This window comes from Pituophis catenifer, unplaced genomic scaffold (genome assembly GCF_029215685.1).
Source record: "Pituophis catenifer annectens isolate HBS135680 unplaced genomic scaffold, rPitCat1.0.hap2 SCAF_12, whole genome shotgun sequence".
In the NCBI taxonomy this organism is placed as follows: Eukaryota; Metazoa; Chordata; class Lepidosauria; order Squamata; family Colubridae; genus Pituophis; species Pituophis catenifer.
The window spans coordinates 20,752,933-20,776,045 of NW_027256892.1; the positions used below are offsets into that span (position 1 = coordinate 20,752,933).

General features: G+C 44.5%; 1 protein-coding gene across 1 annotated transcript in view; it reads right to left on the reverse strand.

Moving 5' to 3' along the window:
* Positions 1-22,072, reverse strand: part of IGSF9B (immunoglobulin superfamily member 9B) — an 80,015-nt gene extending 57,943 nt beyond the window's left edge. The window contains exons 1-7 of the mRNA XM_070952319.1: positions 21,967-22,072; positions 18,401-18,598; positions 14,196-14,342; positions 6,023-6,174; positions 4,190-4,307; positions 2,871-3,012; positions 2,132-2,277 (exon numbers count right to left, since the gene is read on the reverse strand). Of these exons, the coding sequence (XP_070808420.1) occupies positions 2,132-2,277; positions 2,871-3,012; positions 4,190-4,307; positions 6,023-6,174; positions 14,196-14,342; positions 18,401-18,598; positions 21,967-22,072 (1,009 nt within the window). The remainder of the gene's footprint in view (positions 1-2,131; positions 2,278-2,870; positions 3,013-4,189; positions 4,308-6,022; positions 6,175-14,195; positions 14,343-18,400; positions 18,599-21,966) is intronic.
* Positions 22,073-23,113: the final 1,041 nt, after the last annotated feature.

Below are 23,113 nucleotides of genomic sequence, written 5' to 3' on the forward strand. Positions count from 1 at the left end.
TTCTACTTGCATTTTTTACGTGCTTTCGAACTGCTAGGTTGGCAGAAGCTGGGACGAGTCACGGGAGCTCACCCCGTTACGCGGCACTAGGGGTTCGAACTGCTGAACTGCCAACCTTTCAATCAACAAGATCAGCGTCTTAGCCACTGAGCCAGTGCGTCCCTTTCAAAAAATACATAGGAAAAAAATGCATAGGAAAAAATGCATAGGAAGTTGTACATTCAAATCCAGGATATTCCCATCCTCCTAGTAGATTCGTATCATTGTTCCTACATTGGAATAGATGGGGAGGGGGTTTGCTCACACCTTACTACCATCAGCTAGCCATTTCTGCTATTTAACCATTCATTTGGTCAAAGGCAAAGAGAGAGAACATAGCTAGTAACTTTGCTTGCAGCCTCCAGGGATCTCCAAAATTGGCAACTTTAAGACTTGTGGACTTCAACTCCCAGAATTCTTCAGCCAGCCATGCTCTTCTTTGTGGCAGCCTTTTAAATATTCAGACACTGCTATTGTACCACCCTAGTCCTTCATTTCATTAAACTACACATAGCCAGTTCCTGCAACCATTCTTCATATCCCAAAGGAGCTTTTTCAAGAGGCAACTGGACATTCTTTGTTTTTCTTTGAAGACATTTCCCTTCTCATCCATGAAGCTTCTGACTGGATGGTGGGGAATGGAAGGAATGGATAGATTTATACTCCTTGAGTATAAAGGAGTATAAAGAACTATAAAGCCTTCGCTTCCCCACCATCCAGTCAGAGCTGAAGAAGCTTCTTGGGTGAGAAGAAAAATATCTTCAAAGAAAAACCAGAAAGTCCAGTTGCCTCTTGAAAAAGCACTTTTGGGACAACCATGACCTGGATGACTGAGAATCCCCATAGACATTCTTCCTCCTCAGTGCCAAGAAGAGCAACCAGGATGATGAGGGGACTGGAGGCTAAAACATACGATGTACGGTTGCAGGAACTGGACATGGCTGGTCTAGTGAAGAGAAGGACCAGGGGAGACAGGATAGCAGTCTTCCAATATTTGAGGGGCTGCCACAGAGAGGAGGGGATCAAGCTATTTTCCAAAGCACCTGAAGGTGAGACAAGGAATAATGGATGGAAACTGATTAAGGAGAGATTGAACTGAGAAATAAGGAGGAATTTTCTGACAGTGAGAGCAATCAACCCATGGAACAGAAGTTGCCTTCAAAAGTTGTGGGAGTTTCATCATTGGAAGCTTTCAAGGAGACTAGCTGACCTACAAGGTCCCTTCCAACTCTGTTAATCTGTTAATCTTCTTGATCAGGGGGTTGGGATTAGAAGACCTCCAAGGTTCCTTCCAACTCTGTTGTTCTGTTATTCTATTATACTGAAGATGTCACTTTGCTCTGTGGTATGTCTACCATCCAATCAGAAATGCTTGTCTACCCAGCATTATCAAGGTCTCATGACCTCTGGATGGTCATAGTTTCCAAGAACATTGGTTGAAAAACCTACTGAGGCTGTTGTATCTATCTGGATCTCTTTGTTGATCTTCTCTGCAACTCTTTTTAGAGTCTCAACGTCTTTTTTATATCGTGGTGCCAAAAACAACTAGGTACTTCTCCTGCACAATGAGTGGTGGGATCCTTCCGGTTTAACAACTGGTTCGGTGATCACGCACTTTGCACACGTGCTCACACCAGACGCAGGCCCACACCAGATGCACGCTTCGCACGCATGCACAGTTGAACAAAAAATTACCTTCCGCGTTAGTGCTAGGGAATTAAAACAGCTGAGCCGCGGCAATCCGTTCTGCCGCGCTAATCAGCTGTGAAGATAAAGGTAAGAAAAGCACAGGAGCGGATGGGCAAGCCCAGCTGATCATCGGAGTGAACCGGTTTGCTCCCAGCTGATCGTCAGAGCTACCGATTCGCCCGAACCGGTCTGAACTGATAGAATCGCTCCCAGTGGTGGGATTCAAGGAATTTAACAACCGATTCTCTGCCCTAATGATTTTTTCCAACAACCCGTTTGCCAAACTGCTCAGAAAGTTAACAACCGGTTCTCCTGAAGTGGTGCGAACTGGCTGAATCCCACCACTGATCCCACCCCTGTGCACAACCCCATAAATATGTTCCCCTTGGGCAAACACACTCACATTGCACAGTCAGATAGGCAGAGGCCGAAGGGGATCGGCCAAGGCTGTTGCTCGGAATACATGTGTATTTGCCAGCGTCTTCCGGTTTGACTCGAAAGATAATCAGTGTCCCATCAATCAGAATCCGTACTCTTAGTTTTAGATCACTGCAAGTGAAATGAGAACAAGGAGAGAAGTGGGCACACAGTATCAAACTAGACATAGTTTCATATTCAGTTTCTTCTGGATGAAGTCACTTTCCATGAAGAAATGGGGATGTCTTCATCCTTCTCTACTCCAACCGATGCCAATCTGATGGGCCTCATATCACAACAGGCTGGGAATAATAACTGCAATAATATCCTTTTAATCCCTCACAGGGTGGAGTCTGGGCAACTGAATGGAGCTAGCAGAGTGTTACTGGCCAGATGCCCTTCCTGTCACCAATCCGGAGTTATATTCAGCAGATCTATTCTCATCATGCCCAAAAAGAGAAATATCTGCCTCCACCTAGGATTGAACTCACAGCCTCCTGATTGTGAGGTTCCACCTCTAGGCCACTGCACCACTTGGGAATAATAACTGCAATGCTTTTTCCTAAATTAAACACACACTCTTGATTTCTTTAAAGACTGGGCAAAGAGAGAAGGAGAACATCGCTCAAATCTCCATTTCCCCCCTCAATTTTCAAGGATATCGCTAGGTGGGATTGGTTGGTACCCTGTGAGTTGTAACCTCTGAGATTCAGATCTGGACTCACTTCTTAAAGTACACATTGTCTTCTTCCCAGTGCCAAGTGTAGGTCAGGTTGCCTGGATATGCTTCCGCCTGGCAGGTGAACATTGCATCTTGGGAGATGTTAACAGTGATGTTCTCTGGGGGAGAAACAATAAAAGGGGGTCCTGTGGGAAACCAAGAGACAAACAGTTACCTCAGCAGATGAAAAAGGAAGATGAGTTCATAAGCAGGAGCTGCAGAGTTCATGCAAAGTTCAGTCCCAGCACTGTGGGGATCTAAGCACCCAACAGGTCCCTATACAATCAGCTCATCAGATAAACTACTAGCAATACCAGTGGCCGTAGCCTTAACACCTCTGGGGGGTATTAGTTGAAGAAGGAGGTAAGGGGCAGAATGTGGCTGAGTTAATTAATCACTCCACCATCAAAGCTGACAACTGCCAGAGGACAGAACAACTTGAAGAAGTAATGCAAGATCGGAAAATGTGGAGAAAATAAAATCGCCGAGAGTCGGACATGATGGAACAGATGGCGTCATCATTCCCAATTAATCACTCAAGGGTGGCACCCAGTTTTGCTTAGGCTGCAGAAATATGGATCACCAATAAGAGTTGAGCTACTTTAAATGATAGATAAATAAACGATAGATGGATGGATGGATGGATAGATAGATAGATAGATAGATAGATAGATAGATAGATAGATATGGATGGATGGATGGATGGATGGATGGATGGATGGATGATAGACCAACAGGCCAACAGACAGACAGACGATGATAGATAGATAGATAGATAGATAGATAGATAGATAGATAGATAGACGGACAGACGGACAGACAGATGATAGGTGGATGGATGATAGATAGATAGATAGATAGATAGATAGATAGATAGATAGATAGATGATAGATAGATAAACAGATAAACAGATAGATAAACAGATCAATAGACAGATAGATAGGCAGAGAGACAGAAAGACACACAGAGACAGACAGACAATGTCTTGATTGATCTAAGATATGGTATCTTGGTGACCTCACTGATATGTAGGTCATTTCGTAGCAATCTGGTTTGCCATGGTCACCGCCCAACAAGTTTCTTTTCACTTCCACTTCCTTTTACATCTGAGCATTAACTCCCAACGAATGTTAGGAAGTTGTCCTGTTACCCATCTGGACCTTAATATTTAAGCCTGCAAAAGCATGGAGACACCCCTGATGATTACCGTACTCTCTGCCTAGTTCCTTAGTCTCTGATCCAACGGCAAGATGTCACGTATACAGAATGCCCCCAACAAATACACACACACACACTCACCAATTTCTCTACTCCACAATTACCTTGGACAAGCAAGCGGGTCGTGTGCACAGCCTCTCCCTGGATGCTATAGGCCCGGCAGGTGTAAGCACCCCTGTCATTGCGACTGATGGACGTCACTGTCAGACTCCCATCAGCAACCTGAAAAAGCCGAAGGTCAAACCATCACAGGGTTGGATCAAACACCCATTTACCCCAGGATTCTATTACTATTTTTTTTTTTAAGCCACAGGCATTGTTCAAGATTTCGGGCTGAGACTGTTCTTTGCTGTCCTAGAATCAGACATTTTAGAAAAGTGGTAGACTGAACTAGAAGTGGTGGACAGGCGGTCTGTCTATAGCAGTGTTTCTCAACCTTGGAAGCTTGAAGATGGGTGGACTTCAACTCCCAGAATCCCCCAGCCAGCACTGCTGGCTGGGGGATTCTGGGAGTTGAAGTCCACCCATCTTCAAGCTACCAAGGTTGAGAAACACTGGTCTATAGGAAAAGAGCAGGTAGAACTGGTGATGGTGGTGGAGTTAAATGAATCATCAGCCTAGAATCCATACATTCCCACAAACAGTCCAAGTCCAAACCCCTCCTCAATTTCATTGATCTTTATCTGTCACCAATTCATTGTTGCCCTTTGGAATGAGCTGCCCCCAGAAATTCGTAAAATCTCTGATCTCCGTGTATTTCGCTGTGCCCTCAAAACCTTGTTGTTCCGCCAGGCTGGGCTATCAAGGTAAAGATTTTAATCGGGTTTTTTAAAATGGGATTTTAAATTTGGGGTCTTAAATTGAGCCTCTCATTTAATAATTTTAATTATTTTTTAAATTTTGTCTGTCTTTGTGCTTTTAATCAGGCTGTACACCGCCCTGAGTCCTTCGGGAGAAGGGCGGTATAGAAATAAAATTAATAAATAAATAATAATAAATAAAATAAATTGTTGAACTCTAGCTGACCAGATTCTTGGGTATAGGCTTGAATTATTCTTCTCTGCTGCAACCTTAGGTATGGTGGTCCTGATTGTTTGCTCCTGAACTATCAAGCTCCAAAAAATCAAGAAAGACACATAGAGTTACTTCTAAGCAGTTTCCTTAATTGTTCCTCATCCATAGACAGAATCTTGCTGAATTAAAGCAAGATATTTTTCAGAGTATAAGACACACCTTAGTTTTGGGGGAGGAAAATAAGGGGGGGGGGAATTCTGCCTCTGCCTACCAGTATACATCGGTATACATCTGGCTAGCGTCCTGTCAGTGTGTGAGACTGTTTGGAAACTGAAACAGTATTTGCTGTGTGAGCAACAAGGAAGGAGACAGCAAGGAGCCTGGGTGTGGCTTAGGTCAATTGTTCTAAAGCAGCATGCTGTGCTGATCTTTGAAACTAAAACTGAAACTCCTCTCCTCTGCTTGAGTTTTGCTTGCTGCTGCAAACTCTGACAGTCCTTGCAGCAAATAGCGAACAGCCAGGTCAGCTTCAGCACATTATCACAGCCTGATTCAGCATGAGCAGCTGATTGGTGGGTGGATTGCCTGGAATATCCCCAATCAGCTGTTCCAGGCTGCAGGGATTGCCATAGACCATCGCCTCCTCCGTGCCTCATATTTTTGGCTACATTCGGTGTATAAGACGCACCCAAATTTTCACCCTCTTTGGGGGTAGGGGGAAGTGTGTCTTATACTCCAAAAAATACGGTCCTTGCATCATGAAAGAGATTCTCTGAGAATTACTAGGTTCTCCCAACCAAATGATCTAAGCTTCACTGTCTTTTGTTCCTCTGGGATGCAGCTCCCTCCCTCCCGGGAATCCAGACTACAGTGCCACGGTATATGCAAAGACTGTCCATCATCTTTCCAAGACACAAACTTACCCGGTATTTGTTGCTGTCACCCAAAAGTTCTCCTTCTCTCAGCCAGGTGACGGTCGGCTTAGGGTTTCCGAAAGCCATGCAAGTTAGAATAATGCTGCCCCCTTCCTTTGCCTCTACGTATTGGGGGGGAGTCTCTGTGAAGGTGGGAGGAGCTGCCAAGACGATGGAGGAGTAAGGAAAAGAGACAGAGGTGACACCATTTGTTCTTAGGCTGCATGGTTCGAGGACACCAATGCAAATTTACTTTGGATCTGCTACTCCAGGACAGAAAAAAACTGGGATAAATGCTCTTTGTACTCGGAACACATCCAAGGGGTCCATTCTGATTTTTTCATTTTTTACTCAGCCATATCTATTTTTAATATTTAATATTTTTAACAAATTACTTAAAGCAGCAAACATATCCAGGGGTGGGACTGAAAAATTTTAGCAACTGGTTCTCTACCCAGTTGCTGGGTGGGCTGGCCATAGGGGCGTGTCCTAGTTGGCTTCTTGCACTGTGGTGGAGTGGTGGGATGGTGATTTTGCCCTCCCCAGCCTCCAGAGGCCTTTCTTGAGCCTCCAAGGAGGGCGAAAATGGCCGCCCCCAGGCTCCTGAGGGCCGCCGTAAACCAGAAATGGGCCCATTTCTGGCCTTCCAGTACTTCTGGTAAGCCTGTTTTTCACCCTCCCAGAGCCTCAGATGATTAAAATTAAAATCCCAGATGATTAAAATTAACATCCGATTTGTTTAGCTGCTTTGACCTACTTCCTGGAACAGGTGCAGACAACCTGAGGCTCTGCACCATTTTGTAGGTGTTGATTCCTGGTGATTGCCTGTTCTAGTTTTTTGTTTTTTTTAAAAAAAATAAGATTTTCAAAACTGGCTTAATTTTGCTTTTTTTCTCTCCCTGGGGCTGAGAAAGAGGGACTGGCCCTACATCCCCCAGCTGACTTTGTACTAGAACTCACAGTCTCCCTGTTGGTAGATCACTACACCAAACCAGCTAAACTAGAACTCACAGTCTCCCTGTTGGTAAATCACTACAACAAACCGGCTAAACTAGAACTCACAGTCTCCCTGTTGGTAAATCACTACAACAAACCGGCTAGACGAGAACTCACAGTCTCCCTGTTGGTAAATCACTACAACAAACCGGCTAAACTAGAACTCACAGTCTCCCTGTTGGTAAATCACTACACCAAACCGGCTAGACGAGAACTCACAGTCTCCCTGTTGGTAAATCACTACAACAAACCAACTAAACTAGAACTCACAGTCTCCCTGTTGGTAAATCACTACACCAAACCGGCTAGACGAGAACTCACAGTCTCCCTGTTGGTAAATCACTACAACAAACCGGCTAGACGAGAACTCACAATCTCCCTGTTGGTAAATCACTACAACAAACCAGCTAAACTGGTTCACTAGACTGTGAGTCTCCCTGTTGGGAAATCACTACACCAAACCGGCTAGACTAAAACTCACAGTCTCCCTGTTGGTAAATCACTACACCAAACCGGCTAGACGAGAACTCACAGTCTCCCTGTTGGTAAATCACTACAACAAACCGGCTAAACTAGAACTCACAGTCTCCCTGTTGGTAAATCACTACACCAAACCGGCTAGACGAGAACTCACAGTCTCCCTGTTGGTAAATCACTACAACAAACCGACTAAACTAGAACTCACAGTCTCCCTGTTGGTAAATCACTACAACAAACCGGCTAGATGAGAACTCACAGTCTCCCTGTTGGTAAATCACTACAACAAACCAGCTAAACTGGTTCACTAGACTGTGAGTCTCCCTGTTGGTAAATCACTACACCAAACTGGCTAGACTAAAACTCACAGTCTCCCTGTTGGTAAATCACTACACCAAACCGGCTAGACTAAAACTCACAGTCTTCCTGTTGGTAAATCACTACACCAAACCGGCTAAGCTAGAACTTAGCACATGCGCAGAAACATCCAGACAGTGGGCGGAGCCTCCCACCGCTGCCGCTACCAGTTCACCCAATCTGGGGCAAACTGGTAGCAACCTACCACTGATGTGCCCTAAAATAAGCCAAATTCATCTGGATCTAAAACCCAAACAACTGGAATAAAAAGAAGGACCTTAATCTAGATTGGAAACTCAACCCCCACCATCCAATAATTAAATTATGGTTCAGCAATTCCATGAGTGAGCTGCACTCGTGGATGAATGACATTGTTGCTGTTGGTGAGACCTCTGGATACAAAATCCTCACTCGATGTTGTCTTTCTCCACCCTGATTATGGACAATTTGACTACTGAGTCAACGGGACTTTGTTAATATAAGAAGGTGGAGGATTTGAGGCTCTACCCACACACCTTACTCTTAGAGGTAGACCAGGGGTGAAATCCAGCAGGTTCTGACAGGTTCTGGAGAACCGGTAGCGGAAATTTTGAGCAGTTCAGAGAACCGGTAGTGAAAATTTTGAGTAGTTCGGAGAACTGGCAAATACCATCTCTGGCTGGCTCCGGAGTGGGTGGGAATGGAGATTTTGCAATATCCTTCCCTTGGAGTGGGGTGGGAATGGAGATTTTGCAGTATCCTTCCCCTGCCACGCCCACCAAGCCACACCCCCAGAACCAATAGTAAAAAAATTTGGATTTCACCACTGAGGTAGAGTATCAAAATCTGCAGAGGCACGCCCATGCAGATACTACTCTCTCCTTTGATGAAACGAGCTCTTCCCAATTATGATACCAGCCTAATTGTAAATAGCTGTTAAATCCAATTTTCGAGGAAGGCATTTCTGCAATATCACCTGAAAAAAAATAATAATAAAAGGATGGATTCCTGGTAGCAAAACCGTTCCGTTTTCTTAAAGTCAGTGTAATTCGTTCCAGGAAGTGGGGGGAAAAAAGCCTGCATTGCTTATGGGGAAATAATTTAGGAATATCTGCATTCATATTGTACCCCTGGCACCTACAAGAAGCCTTTCTCAACCTTTGGCGACTTCAAGAAATGTGGACTTCAACTCCCAGAATTCCCCAGCCAGCATGCCAATTTGTACAGGGAGACTTGGGACCACAATTGGAGCTGGAATTTACCATTGCTAAGCAAGGCAATTGTATTTAAACATTTAAAACTCATTTAAGAGTCGTGGCCGATTTTTGTGACTTTTACGCCACAGTTAAGCAAATGGCACGATTATTAAGTGAATCCAGCTTCCCCAATTGACTCTGCTTGTCAGAAACTGGCTGGGAAGGTTGCAAATGACGATCATACGACCTGCAACTGTTGTAAACACTGCCAAGCTCCCGAATTTTGATCACGGGATGGCGACGATGCTGCGATAGTCATAAGTGTGAGGATTGGTGGTAGTTTACGTTTTTCTGTATTGGTGTAACTTGGAACAGTCTCTAAACGAATGGAGGGATTTCCTACATTAATCAGAAGAGAAGGGGGAAAAGTCTTCCATTTCAATCACTGGCAACCCTTAGAAACTTTCTTGGATTTTAATTATGGTATAAAATGACAGAATTTCACTCTAGCATCCTATCCCTCGCGGAGAAATTCAGAGGACTGCTTTCATTCCTTGCGATTTATTATATTTGCACAATGCCACCAGACTGATGCATTTCACTTCCATCTCAAATCCACAGCGTGGCACACTCTCGGCTAACAGCTACCTAGCCAGGAAAAGGTTAAACAAAATATATTTCCAGTTGCGCTGAATGTGATTTGAGCATTTCGGAGTCTCTATTCGGAACCATTTGCACATCTATGTACAGGATTAGTTTCTGAGAAGCTGGATGGGGTGTCATTTCATTTGCTACTTGAAGGTTTTCTGCACTTACACACGGATTTGCATATCTAATCACTTCCCCATATGAAACAACCCTCTGATCCTGAATCTACCATCAAGTCCTCATCTTGGTAAGCACTGACCTACTTAACATAGGATGGTAACGGCATCACAACGGATGCACACAGAAAGAACCAAGGGCAGGTCTACATGTCGAGAAATGCACTCCAGAGATTATCCATCGACCGCTTTCCGTAACCACAGCCAACGTGACTACAAATGCCCCATCAGCAACTTCTGGAAAGCTGTGAGTGACTTGTGTTGTGTTGGCAACACCCATTTCCCTGGCTGTACGTCCCTCTGAACATATTGGGACTCGTGTTATATCAATAAGAAAGTTATAGGGAGGAGGAGGAGGAGGAGAAGGAAGAGGAGGAAGGAGAAGAAGAAGAAGAAGAAGAAGAAGAAGAAGAAGAAGAAGAAGAAGAAGAAGAAGAAGAAGAAGAAGAAGAAGAAGAAGAAGAAGAAGAAGAAGAAGAGGAGGAGGAGGAGGAGGAGGAGGAGGAGGAGGAGGAGGAGGAGGAGGAGGAGGAGGAGGAGGAGGAGGAGGAGGAGGAGGAGGAGGAGGAGAGAAGGGAGGGGGGGAGGGGAGGGGAAGGAGGAGAAGAAAAAGAGGAGGAGGAGGAGAATATTTGAAGTGTTTTCTAATGCCAAATTGTTGTTATGGGGAAATTCAACATTAAAATTGGGAGAAAAATTGTGATATGGAAATACTGAAAGGAAGCAGGGGTACTGAGCTTGGACCAGCTGAAAGATGATGAAGATGAATTAATAGAATAGAATAGAATAGAATAGAATAGAATAGAATAGAATAGAATAGAATAGAATAGAATAGAATAGAATAGAATAGAATAGAATAGAATAGAATAGAATAGGAGTGGGAGTGAGTGATGTCAAGTTGGCCACGCCGACGCAGATTTTGTGGCTCCCTGTGTTTTCTTTTCTATGGGGAATGCATCCAAATGGCTTTTGAGTGTTTAAGATTGCAGACGCCTAAAAACCAAGCCTTACATGTCCCTGGGAGTGGGGGGGGTCTTTAAAGCAAACCCCTGGCCTCGGCATCATCTAGAGAGCGGTCCAGGGCTTTGCCACTGCGGGAAGGTTAAAACTGCAACGAAGAACAAGGCTCTGCTCCAGTGAGCATGCCAATACTTCAAAAAAATACATATAATTAAGGGCTACTTGGTGGCGTGTGAAGCTCCTATTAAAAGTTAACAAGCCCAGGTTGATCGTCCTTTGCTGTTATGGAAGCGCTGTTGTTGTTGTTTTTTTCCTGTTCCCAGAGAAGGGTTTAAGTTAGGCACGACTGGCTCATATTCTGAGCTTCGCTTGTTTTCTGGCAGGTGTTTCATTACCCAAACTAGGTAGCATCATCAGTGCTACTCCCAAAAGTGCTTTTTCAGGAGATAACTGGACTTTCTTCGGGTTTTTTTTTTCTTTTCTTTTGAAGATGTTTCACTTCTCATCAGGCGTGGGTTCTAAATTTTTTTACTACCGGTTCTGTGGATGTGGCTTATTTTGTGGGCGTGGCTTGATGGTCCTGTGACAATTATTTAGGATTTAGCAGAGGTACTGGTCTACCAGGCTTTTAACTGCTTGCAGAGCTGTACCGGTCTACCCATTTATTTTTTGCAGGCACTGATCTACTCATGTATTTTTGCAGGCACTGATCTACTCATGTATTTTTGCAGGCACTGATCTACTCATGTATTTTTGCAGGCACTGGGAGGCAGAGAATAGATGGGGGCAGGGCCAGTGGTGAAATTCAAATTCTTTTACTACCGGTTCTGTGGGTGTGGCTTGGTAGGCGTGGTGTGGCTTGGTGGGCGTGGCAGGGGAAGGATACTGCAAAATCCCCATTCCCTCCCCACTCCTGGGGGAAGGCTATTGCAAAATCCCCATTCCCTCCCTACTCCTGGGGGAAGGCTATTGCAAAATCTCCATTCCCACCCCACTCTGGGGCCAGCCAGAGGTGGTATTAACAGTTCTCCAAACTACTCAAAATGTCCGCTACCGGTTCTCCAGAACTGGTCAGAACCTGCTGAAACCCACCTCTGAACTCCATCCAGATTTGTCTTCTTAAAAAGGGAGAAGCCAGTGAAAGTAAAGGGGACAAGAGGCAGTGGGCAAGACATATTTATGGAAGATTCGTTGCTCTCCAGAAGGACATTCACATATCATTCCCATAAATGCACTCCTTATCACTGGAGCATCAGGAAAGGGATTTAGTAGCTGGGTCACGGGGAAATTACAACCTCCTCTGAGTTACTCTATAAAATGTACATTTGATTCAGAGTTTAAGTAGCCATTCAGGGTTATTGCAGAAACATATCACTGGGAGGCAGGACATATATATATATATATATCAAGCCGGGAGATCTGTGTGTAATTCATCACTCATAACTCATGTTTATTGTTTTTCTCCTTCCGTCGTTGCCAGAGAAGTACCAACAAACAGGCAACACATTCAACTCAACTCACCCTTTCTTGTAGCAACATCCTATCATTCTTCGCTTTTTGGAATAGAGTAGAGTAGAGTAGAGTAGAGTAGAATAGAATAGAATAGAATAGAATAGAATAGAATAGAATAGAATAGAATAGAATAGAATAGAATAGAATAGAATAGAATAGAATAGAATAGAATAACAGAGTTGGAAGGGACCTTGGAGGTCTTCTTGTCCAACCCCCTGCTTAGGCAGGAAATCCTACACTACTTCAGACAAATGGTTGTCCAACTTCTTCTTAAAAACTTCCAGTGTTGGAGCATTCACAACTTCTGGAGGCAAGTTGTTCCACTGATGAATTGTTCTAACTGTCAGGAAATTTTTCCTTAGTTCTAAGTTGCTTTTCTCCTTGATTAGTTCCCACCCATTGCTTCTTGTTCTACCCTCAGGTGCTTTGGAGAATAGCTTGACTCCCTCTTCTTTGTGGCAGCCCCTGAGATATTGGAACATTGCTATCATGTCTCCCTTAGTCCTTATTTTCATTAAACTAGACGTACCCAGTTCCTGCAACCGTTCCTCATATGTTTTAGCCTCCAGTCCCCTAATCATCTTTGTTGCTCTTCTCTGCACTCTTTCTAAAGTCTCAACATCTTGTTTACATCATGGCAACCAAAACTGGATGCAGTCTTCCATGTGTGGCCTTACCAAGGCATTATAAAGTGGTGTTAACACTTCACGTGATCTTGATTCTATCCCTCTGTTTATGCAGCCTAGAACTGTGTTGGCTTTTTTGGCAGCTGCTGCACACGGCTGGCTCCTATTTCAATGTTGTCCACTAGGACTCCAAGATCCCTCTCACAGTTACTACTATCGAGCAGGGTACCACTTATACTGTACCCGTGCCTTTTGTTTTTCTTGCCTAAATGTAGAATCTTACTTGTCTCGCTTGCTAATCTGGGTACAAAATCAGAGGGCTTTTAATGGTCATGTAGAATATCGTCACATTCTTTTGAACTAGGACAGTTCTAAGCAAGAAGGGAAGAGGGGTTGTGTCCTTTGCAGATTGCGCATTGTTAATGCCTGGGGAAGGGGGAAAAAATGTACAAGATACTAGAAAGTTGGGAAGGTGTCATCTTCCACATATTTGCTGCGCTAGCACTTCTAGCATCCCAGTCAACGGTGGATGAGTCTTGGAAAGCTATCTCAGCAACATCTAGAAGCTTCAAATGCCTGTGTTAACAGTTGTATGCCATGGAGAGAGTGTGTTGGTGCCATCTTTCTATCTAAAGGCAATCTCACAAGAAACCAGCATTAAGAAGAGGGACAACAATTATTAATCCAAACTCATGGTTAGGTGGGCTTGTTTTTAGAAAGCCAACAATGGTGAGATGTTTGGAAGAACAGGAAAAAATCCTATGGTGGACGCTTGCCAAGATCATCCAAAAGTGCTTTTTCACGAGGCAACTGGACTTTCTGGTATTTCTTTGAAGACATTTCACTTCTTATCCAAGAAGCTTCTTCGGCTCTGACTGGATGGTAGAGAATGGAAGGATTTATACTCCTTGTAGACAGCTGGTCCTTTGCATCCTTGTAGAGGGTCATTGAGACCACCTGGAGGTTTACCTATCTTGCTAAAAGGATGCAAATGACCAGCTGTTTGCAAGGAGTATAAATCGTTCCATTCCCCACCATCCAGTCAGAACTGAAGAAGCTTCTCGGATGAGAAGCGAAACATCTTCAAAGAAAAACCAGAAAGTCCAGTTGCCTCGTGAAAAAGCACCTTTGGGACAACCATGACCTGGAGGACTGAGAACCTCCATAGACATTTGCCAAGTTCACACTAAACATTTTGCAGGAAACCAAAATCCGGAAAAGAAAATTCTAGGAACAAGGAAGATCCCTTACTCACCATTGACGGTGAGATGCACCCAGCTGCCATTATGGAAAGTATCATACTGCTGATCCAACATGAGTACTTTGCATTCATACCAGCCTTGGTCTTCAGAGCGAATCTGTTCGATGCGTAGAGAGGCCTTGTCATGTAGGCTAGCACGGCCTGGAAGACAGCCGTCAAAAAGAGAAGTCAGTGGAGATAGAAAGAAAATGTCTTGTTATTCTGCTGAGATAATATTATTAAGATCACAGATTCTGCACGAGACATTCAGAATAAACCAGGTGTGAAATGCTACCAGTTCTCTCTGGTTCAGGAGAACCGGTAGTGATAAAAAAAAAGCTACCAGTTCACTCGAACCGGTATTTCCGACGATCAACTGTGCCGTGCGGTTTAGCTTTGCTAGAAAGCAGGAAATCCTGCTTTCTAGCAAAGCTAAATTGCGTGGCACAGCTGATCCCCTCTCGCTGTTCTACTTACCTTCCCAAGCATGTGCGCGCACAGTGCACATTTGGCACGTACCATGCATGTGCAGCCAGAAAACCAGTAGCAATCCAGTTCAGATTTCACCACTGGAGTAAACCTTATCCCAGAGTCTGCCAGAGGTGAGAACTTGTGGGATTTTTGAGGAAAAATGATGCCTGGAACTCAAGCAGTCTCCTCTAAGCTTTCTCTGAAAATGGGAGAAGTTTAAAGTTTTTATGTGCTCCCTAGCCTACATAAAAATACCATAAGGAAGGCTAAGCGCCAAAGAATGGAGGCCTTTGAACTCAGGTGCTGGAGAAGACTCCTGCGAGTCCCTTGGAATGCAAGATCATCAAACCAGTCAGTCCTAGAGGAGATCAACCTTGACTGCTCTTTAGAAGGCCAGTGTCAGACTTCGATGCTACCTCAAAATAAATGAATTTCCGAACTGCCAATCTTTAAGGAAATCTTTTCTTTAATTGAGCACAGCCACCGGATCATGACTCGATGTGGACAAGACTGACCTTTTGCCCCCCAATCCCTCCCTTTCCGATCCCCAAATCTCTGCTTCTCATTGGCTATCTTCCAAGTCATTCTTCAGGCTTCTTGTCTCGTCATTTCCCAGGAATGTCCCCCCTCTTCATTTCCACGACAACCCGACTTCAAAGGGATTTAGCAGGCAAAAGTTCAGAGCTTATCTCTCTCTCATCTGCTCTCCATGCCAGCGCTGAAGCACTGACATCCAGATCCTGAAGAGGAAACTCAAATACTTTGGCCACCTAATGAGAAGGAAGGACTCCCTGGAGAAGAGCCTAATGCTGGGAACGATTGAGGGCAAAAGAAGAAGGGGACGACAGGGAACGAGGTGGCTGGATGGAGTCACTGAAGCAGTCGGTGTGAGCTTAAATGGACTCCGGGGGATGGTAGAGGATAGGAAGGCCTGGAGGAACATTGTCCTTGGGGTTGCGATGGGTCGGACATGACTTCGCAACTAAGAACAACAAGCCTACATGTTATTATGGTCTTTTCTTTCACTTATCCCATGTTTCCTCAAGTAAGGAAGAAAAGCAGCAAAGTCAAGTCCTATTGGGAGAGAGCTGAAAGAGTCAAAGATGTTAGTTCTGAAGAACTGCGTTGCCTTCCGAAAGTTTTAGAATTCAGTTCCCCAGCAGTCTTTGTCCTGATGGCCGGTGGCAAGGAATTCTGGGGAAATCCCAGATATACAAAGAGCCTCCCCTTGCTCATACTTTATCAAGGAGCAAGTCACTTCTGAGATCCGGGAGAAGAAGAAAAATATCCAGCCATCCTCCATCACTAAAATCTGCTGGATTGAGGTAGTCTTGAAAAATCATCTGCTTGTTGTCCTGCCGTTCAAGCATCTGAGGGATGGAAGGAGCTGCAGGTTTTTGGGGTTTTTTTCTCCACAATCTGATCTAATCAGCTAATTAGTATTCCTGGATTGGAGTCAGGGATGCTCTTGACAGCTTGGGGCCTTAGCAGAAAGACAGTCAAGCACATGGTCTTAGCAGATGCAAAGCCAGAAGGTGGTTAGAGAACAGCCTCCAGCTCCAGAGATAGCAGCAGGCAAGACGGTGCTTATAATCACCTTTTGCCAGGAGGACTTGTTGAAAGGCAGAGTTCAATATAGATCCAGTCTCCAAATGAGAAAGACAGAAGAAGATTCAGAGCAGGGGTGAAATGCTCCCGGTTCGGACCGGTTTGGCCAAACCGGTAGCAATGGCGGCCGGTGGTTCAGAGAACCAGTAACGATGGCGACGCAAGGCTCTGCCCACCCATCCAGTTATCATTACTTCCTGGTTTTAACCAGGAAGTAACCCGTTTTTTACTCTCTGCAGAGGGTCCGCGCGCGCATATGACACGCGTGTGAGCGAAGAGAGGGAGCGCGCACAGCACATGCACTTCCGAACCGGTTGGGAAGGTAAGTAGATTTCACCCCTGATTCTGTTGTGGCCCGTCAATGGCCTGTGCAGTTAGTAACTGATTCTGACAGTGAGGAGGCTGGTGTGGTGCTGCACCAGTAGCCTGTGCAGCTGGTGCTTGAGTCAGACAATGAGGAGGCTGGAGAAGATGTGGTGCCAGAGGCAGGGATTCAGCCAGGGCCTTCAGAACTTCCAGAAGCTCCCATAAGTGAAGAGGAAGAAAACGAGGAGCCTCTTCTCGATGCACGAGTGTGCAGAGCTGTTAAAAGGCAGGAGTGGCTCCTCAGGAGGAGGTCTCCTTGAGAGTAAGGCTTGGGGCTAATTGGCCATTCCCCTAGCCTATTTAAGGAAGGACGACAACTGATGCAATTTGCAGGAAACAACTTTGTTCATATTCCTTCGCGTCTTGATTCCAGAAACGTTTGATTCGGCTCTTGTTTATCTCTTGTCAGTTTTCCTGCAAATTGCTTCTGGGCATTCTGCCAACCACAGTAAGATTACAGATATCTGAAATACTGTGCCTCAGAATTGAGTTATTATTCTTTGGATTCTTGTCAGCTGTTAATGAAGTTAAATTAACAGCCCTTGTTCAGAAAAGACTGATTTAAACTGTACTTGTGTTCCAACAACTACTAAGAAAGCTCATTAGTAGTCCTTAATTAGTAAACTAAGGTTTGTATGGACTTTTTGTGTGCTGCGTTCTTTGGGGTCCGTAGCTGGGGCAGAACAGATTCAGAGGCGGGTGACAAAAGCAGAGGCAGGCTAACGGACACATTCCTAAAAGTCATATCCTTCAAGGGAAGCTATGCAGAGGTGGGCTGCTGACAGTTCGGACTGGTTCAGGCAAACCAGTAGTTCAGACCACCAACTGGGTATTTCGCTGCTAAAGAAATAAAGGGAGACTAGTATAGATCTATTTCAAGCTATTTAGCTCTCATCAGCTAGCCATACCCTTACTACCCTACATACCCTTACCTAGGGGAGGGGAAGGGAGGGGAGGGGAGAGTAAAGTTATGGCTAGCTGATGAGAGCTAAATAGCTTGAAATAGATCTATACTAGTCTCCCTTTATTTCTTTAGCAGCGAAATATAAATTTGGTGTTTATATATATTTGTTTTCGTAGATATATATATATAGGGTAGAAGCGACGTTTCGACAGAATCTCATCTGCCATCATCAGGCTTATGTGAGGAGTCTTTTGCAAAAGCCTGATGATGGCAGATGAGATACTCTCAATCTTACATGGGAAAAGACCCAAATACACCAAAACTTGTATGTATATTTAAATGTAATGTCTGTATTGTTTTAAACTTTTGATGTTTTATATGGGTGTGGGTTTTTTTTTTAAAGAGTGTGTCAGCACTTCAACCTGCCTTTACTCTAGTGCTGACATAAGAAGGAGAAGAGGGGGCAGCTGGCAAGAGGACGCTTGACTTCTCACCTACTTATTTTCCCTGAAGATAATATCCCCTAGGAGATGAGATGGGAGGGGGGGACATTCCTGGGAGCTGAAGTAGTAGATATGGGGAGAGTGATTTGGGAAGAGGGCCAATGAGACACAGAGAATTGGGGAGCGGAAAGGGAAGGTTTTAGGGTCAGGAAGTCATTGTTGGCTACGCCACGATCGGGGACAGGTTATCGTGCTTAATAAAATGAGAGATTTCTTTAAAGACTATTTGTTTGGAAATGCAATTTATTTTATTTGAGACGACATCGAAACCTGACAGAGTGATTGTAAGCCACCTAAAGTAGCCAAGATGGGTGACATATACATTGATTCCAAAATTGTTTGGGCTCCGTATTTTTTTTTAAACTTACCAGCATATTCTGGATCCACATGAGGAGGGTAGAACCCAAACTTGATGAAGATGGGAATGGGCACCCCAAATTTGAACCACTCAACCACATAAGGAGGGGGTTGGCCAGTCAGTGGATGGATTACATCACATCCGAGGATGACACTTTCGTGAGCACGAGCTGTCACAAACTCGGGTTCCTCTCTTAAACCGTGGGCACCTGGGAAAAAAAGGGAAGGGGGAGAAAGGGAAAAAAAAGAGGGGAAAATTCAATAATTTCCCCTAAGCCAGGAAGAAAATCATATTTATGGCTACATCCAACAATTGTGTTTGCATCCCACATCACTTACAACTTCAGCAGTTACAATCGTAAAACTGGCTTGGCGTGGTGAATGTCAACCTTGTTCAAATGTTGGGTGACTTCAAATGTACCAACTTAGTCAATTTTGTTAGTTTATCGCTTAATGTACGGTGCAATCCCAAAAGATAGATTAGACCAGTAACCAGGATAAGCTGGAATCTCAGTGACTGAGATCCACATAGCACTTTGACTTGACCTATCTAAGAGTTAGGGATGTGGTGGCTCAGTGGCTAAGATGCTGAGCTTGTCGATAGAAAGGTCGGCAGTTCAGCGGTTCGAATCCCTAGTGCCGCGTAACGGGGTGAGCTCCCGTTACTTGTCCCAGCTCCTGCCAACCTAGCAGTTCGAAAGCACGTAAAAAAATGCAAGTAGAAAAATAGGGACCACCTTTGGTGGGAAGGTAACAGCGTTCCGTGCACCTTTGGGATTTAGTCATGCCGGCCACATGACCACGGAGATGTCTTCAGACAGCGCTGGCTCTTCGGCTTTGAAACGGAGGTGAGCACCGCCCCCTAGAGTCGGGAACAACTAGCACATATGTGCGAGGAGAACCTTTACCTTTAATCTAAGACTGAAGAGGTTTTTAAAATGGCTAAATTGATCATAGTTGGGAGATTTGGGAAAGAACTGGCCAGTCCAAGAATCCAGGAAATGCGAGTTGACCTATTCTCCAAAGCACCTGAAGGCAGGACAAGAAGCAATGGGTGGAAACTAATCAAGGAGAGAAGCAACCTGGAACTAAGGAGAAATTTCCTGACAGTCAGAACAATTCATCAGTGGAACAAATTGCCTTCAGAAGTTGTGAATGCTCCAACACTGGAAGTTTTTAAGAAGATGTTGGCTAACCATTTGTCTGAAGTGGTGTAGGGTTTCCTGCCTAAGCAGGGGGTTGGACTAGAAGACCTCCAAGGTCCCTTCCAACTCTGTTACAGGTAGTCCTCGACTTACGACAGTTTAGTGACTGTTCAAAGTTACAACAGCATTGCAAAAAAGTGGCTTCTGACCATTTTTCACACTTTTTCACACCGTTGCAGCATCCGTATGATCATGTCATATACATTCGGATGCCTGACAACCGACTCAGATTTATGACAGTTGCAGTGTCCCAGAGTCACGTCGTTGCAAAAGGGGACGACAAAGTCAGTAGGGAAGCCAGGTTCACTTAACAACCATGTGACTATGATTAATCAAGTGCAGTGATTCGCTCAACAGACGCAGCAAGAAAAACGGTAAAGTGTGGGCAAAACTCACTTAACAAATTTCTCACTTAAGCAACATAAATGTTGGGCTCGTATGTTGAGGATTACCTGTATTCTGCCCCAAAAAAAGACCACAGATAAATATGTCAGGAAACAGAATAGAGATACAGATTAACAGAGATGGAAGGGACCTTGTAGGTCATCTAGTCCAACCCTCCACCCAAGCAGGAGACCCTACACCATTTCTGACAGATGGCAGTCCAATCTCTTCTTGAAAGGCTCAAGTGATGAAGCTCCCACAACTTCCGAAGGCAACTTCTCTTTCACTGGTTGATTGTTCTCCCTGCCAGGAAATTTCTCCTTATTTCCAGGTTGAATCTCTCCTTATTCAGTTTCCATCCATTATTCCTTGTCTGGCCTTCAGGTGCTTTGGAGAATAGCTTGACCCCCTTCCTCCTCTCTGTGGCAGCCCCTCAAATATTGGAAGACGGCTATCATATCTCCCCTGATCCTTCTCTTCACTAGACTAGCCATACAAATCTACTAAACTATTAGAATACCGTACAGAATATGGAATAACAGAGTTGGAAGGGACCTTGTAGGTCATCTAGTCCAACCTCCCGCCCAAGCAGGAGACCCTACACCATTTCTGACAGACGGCAGTCCAGTCTTTTCTTCAAAACAGTCCAGTCCAGTCCAGTGATGAAGCTCCCACAACTTCGGAAGGAAACTTCTCTTTCACTGGTTGATTGTTCTCCCTGTCAGGAAATTTCTCCTTATTTCTAGGTTGAATCTCTCCTGCATCACTTTCCATCCATTATTCTTTGTATTCAAAGCCTTCAGGTGCTTTGGAGAATAGCTTGACCCCTTCCTCTCTGTGGCAGCCCCTCAAATATTGGAAGACTGCTATCATGTCTTCCCCGGTCCTTCTCTTCACTAGACTATCCCTGCCCAATTCCTGCAACTGCCCATCGTATGTTTTAGCCTCCAGTCCCCTCATCATCCTGGTTGCTCTTCTCTGCACTCTTTCTAGAGTCTCAACATCTTTTTTTATCATGTGGTGACCAAAACTGGATGCAGTACTCTAGCTGTGGTCTTACTAAGGCTTTATAGAGTGGTATTTAATACCTCCCTTGATCTTGATTGTATCCCTCTGTTAATGCAAACGTGTGTGGGTCACACACCTATTTTTCAGTAAATCTTCATTTTGCTTAGAGGGCGAGCAACCAAGCCACATTGTCTCTGCTTAACAACTCTATCAAGGTCATCTTCGGAAAGCTCTTGAACCTTCTTTTCCTAACCGGGAAGAGTCACAAATGCTTTCGTGCAGCTCTTTCATTATTCTCCCCTGGAAGAGCCCATCCGCGCCCCCTTACAAGCAGCAGGTTAGGCTTCAAGGTGACTCCGGCTTTTCAGGAAGAAAGGGAGCGCCGAGGCAGAGAGGAGAAATTCTCCTGCATTTATAGGAACGTGCACGCTGGTTAGTGCATTAAAAAAAAAAGTGATTTATAAAGAAGGCAAGATGGGGGATATCCAGACATCTCCAAAGACCCCACCCCACCCTGGAGGAAGATTGTCTCCGCCTGAGCTTATCAAGGCAACATTTGAATGGAGGCTTTCAGCATCGCTCCAAGGTGACTTTCCGGCATGTTCTCCCTACCTCCGCCCCCTTTTCTCTCTCCTTCTCACTTCAGGGAGGGGTGGGGAGAGGAAAGGGGGAGGAGGGACTCTGCAACAGCCCTGTGGCTTCTCCTTTACTATTCTTCCTTGAACTCTTTCTTTGCCTGGCCTAATAATATCTACCGAGAGTGATTTTCTTCTTGGTGGCATCCATTCATAAATTGATCCGCCTTCAGAGCCTGGCAACGCACGCCAAAAAAATAAATAAATTCATGGAAGGGTTTTTGATGGGGAAGTCACTGACACCACTAGGGTTGCAGTCAATGCCTTGGCAGCCCTGATCCCAAAGCCAACATATCCATTTCAGCCTCTCCCTCCCAGGATTCCCTCCAGAATCTGCAATCCTACCTCTGTACGTCTGAAGATCCAAAATTGGATCTCCCTTTGTTGAGATGCAGAAATCAGATCTCCGTTCGTGCTTCCAAAGCATGAAGGCACAGAAGCTTACAATCATGTCGAGCTACCGTGGAGTAACAGTAACAGAGTTGGAAGGGACTTTGGAGGTCATTTAGTCCAACCCCCTGCTCACGCAGGAGGCCTGTACTAGGGATTCGAACTGCCGACTCTAAACAGCCCCAGGCAGTATGCCCATTGGTTAGAGACTCCAAAAGTTTCAGTTCAACATCTGAGGAACAAAGCTCAGCCGGCCAATCAAGTATTTCCATTTGTGTTTCGCTTGGGGGATCTTGAGTTGGGTTGGGCTGGATTGGGTTAATAGGATATCAGAATAACAGAGTTGGAAGGGACTTTGGAGGTCTTCTAATCCAACCTCCTGCTCAAGCCAGGAAACACTTCTTAAAAACTTCCAGTGTTGGAGCATTCACAACTTCTGGAGGCAAGTCGTTCCACTGATTAATTATCAGGAAATTCCTCCTTATTTCTAAGTTGTTTCTCTCCTTGATTAGTTTCCACCCGTTGCTTCTTGTCCTGCTTTCAGGTGCTTTGGAGAATAGCTTGACTCCCTCTTCTTTGGGGCAGCCCCTGAGATATTAGAACACTGGTATCATGTCTCCCCTAGTCCTTTTTTTCTTATACATTTTTATTTTTTATTATTATAACATAAAATGGCATTCCAAGACATACAACATTTATATATATACTCTCTTAACAGCTATTTCGTGATGATCTTCTTCTAACGTTTACATTTTTCCCCTTTTCCCTTTATATTATTCCAGTTTCTTCTTGTCCCCTCTCTTTTAATTACAGTGTATTTATTAAAACCCATATTAACTTTATATTTTCTACACATTCTTTCATTTTTTATATTTCACCCCTATTTTACTTCTCCGTTATTCCTATTCTCCAGCCACTTATACCATTTGTGCCAGATTATATAATATTCCGTATCCTCTTTTTCTTTAAGCTCTTTTGTTAATTTATCCACCTCGGCACACTTTAAGATTTTTTTTATCAACTCTTCTTCTGTTCTTCTTTTCATGGTCTTCCCTTTCACCTTTAGCCACAAACTAAAATCCTTTCCTGAGCTTCACATTAT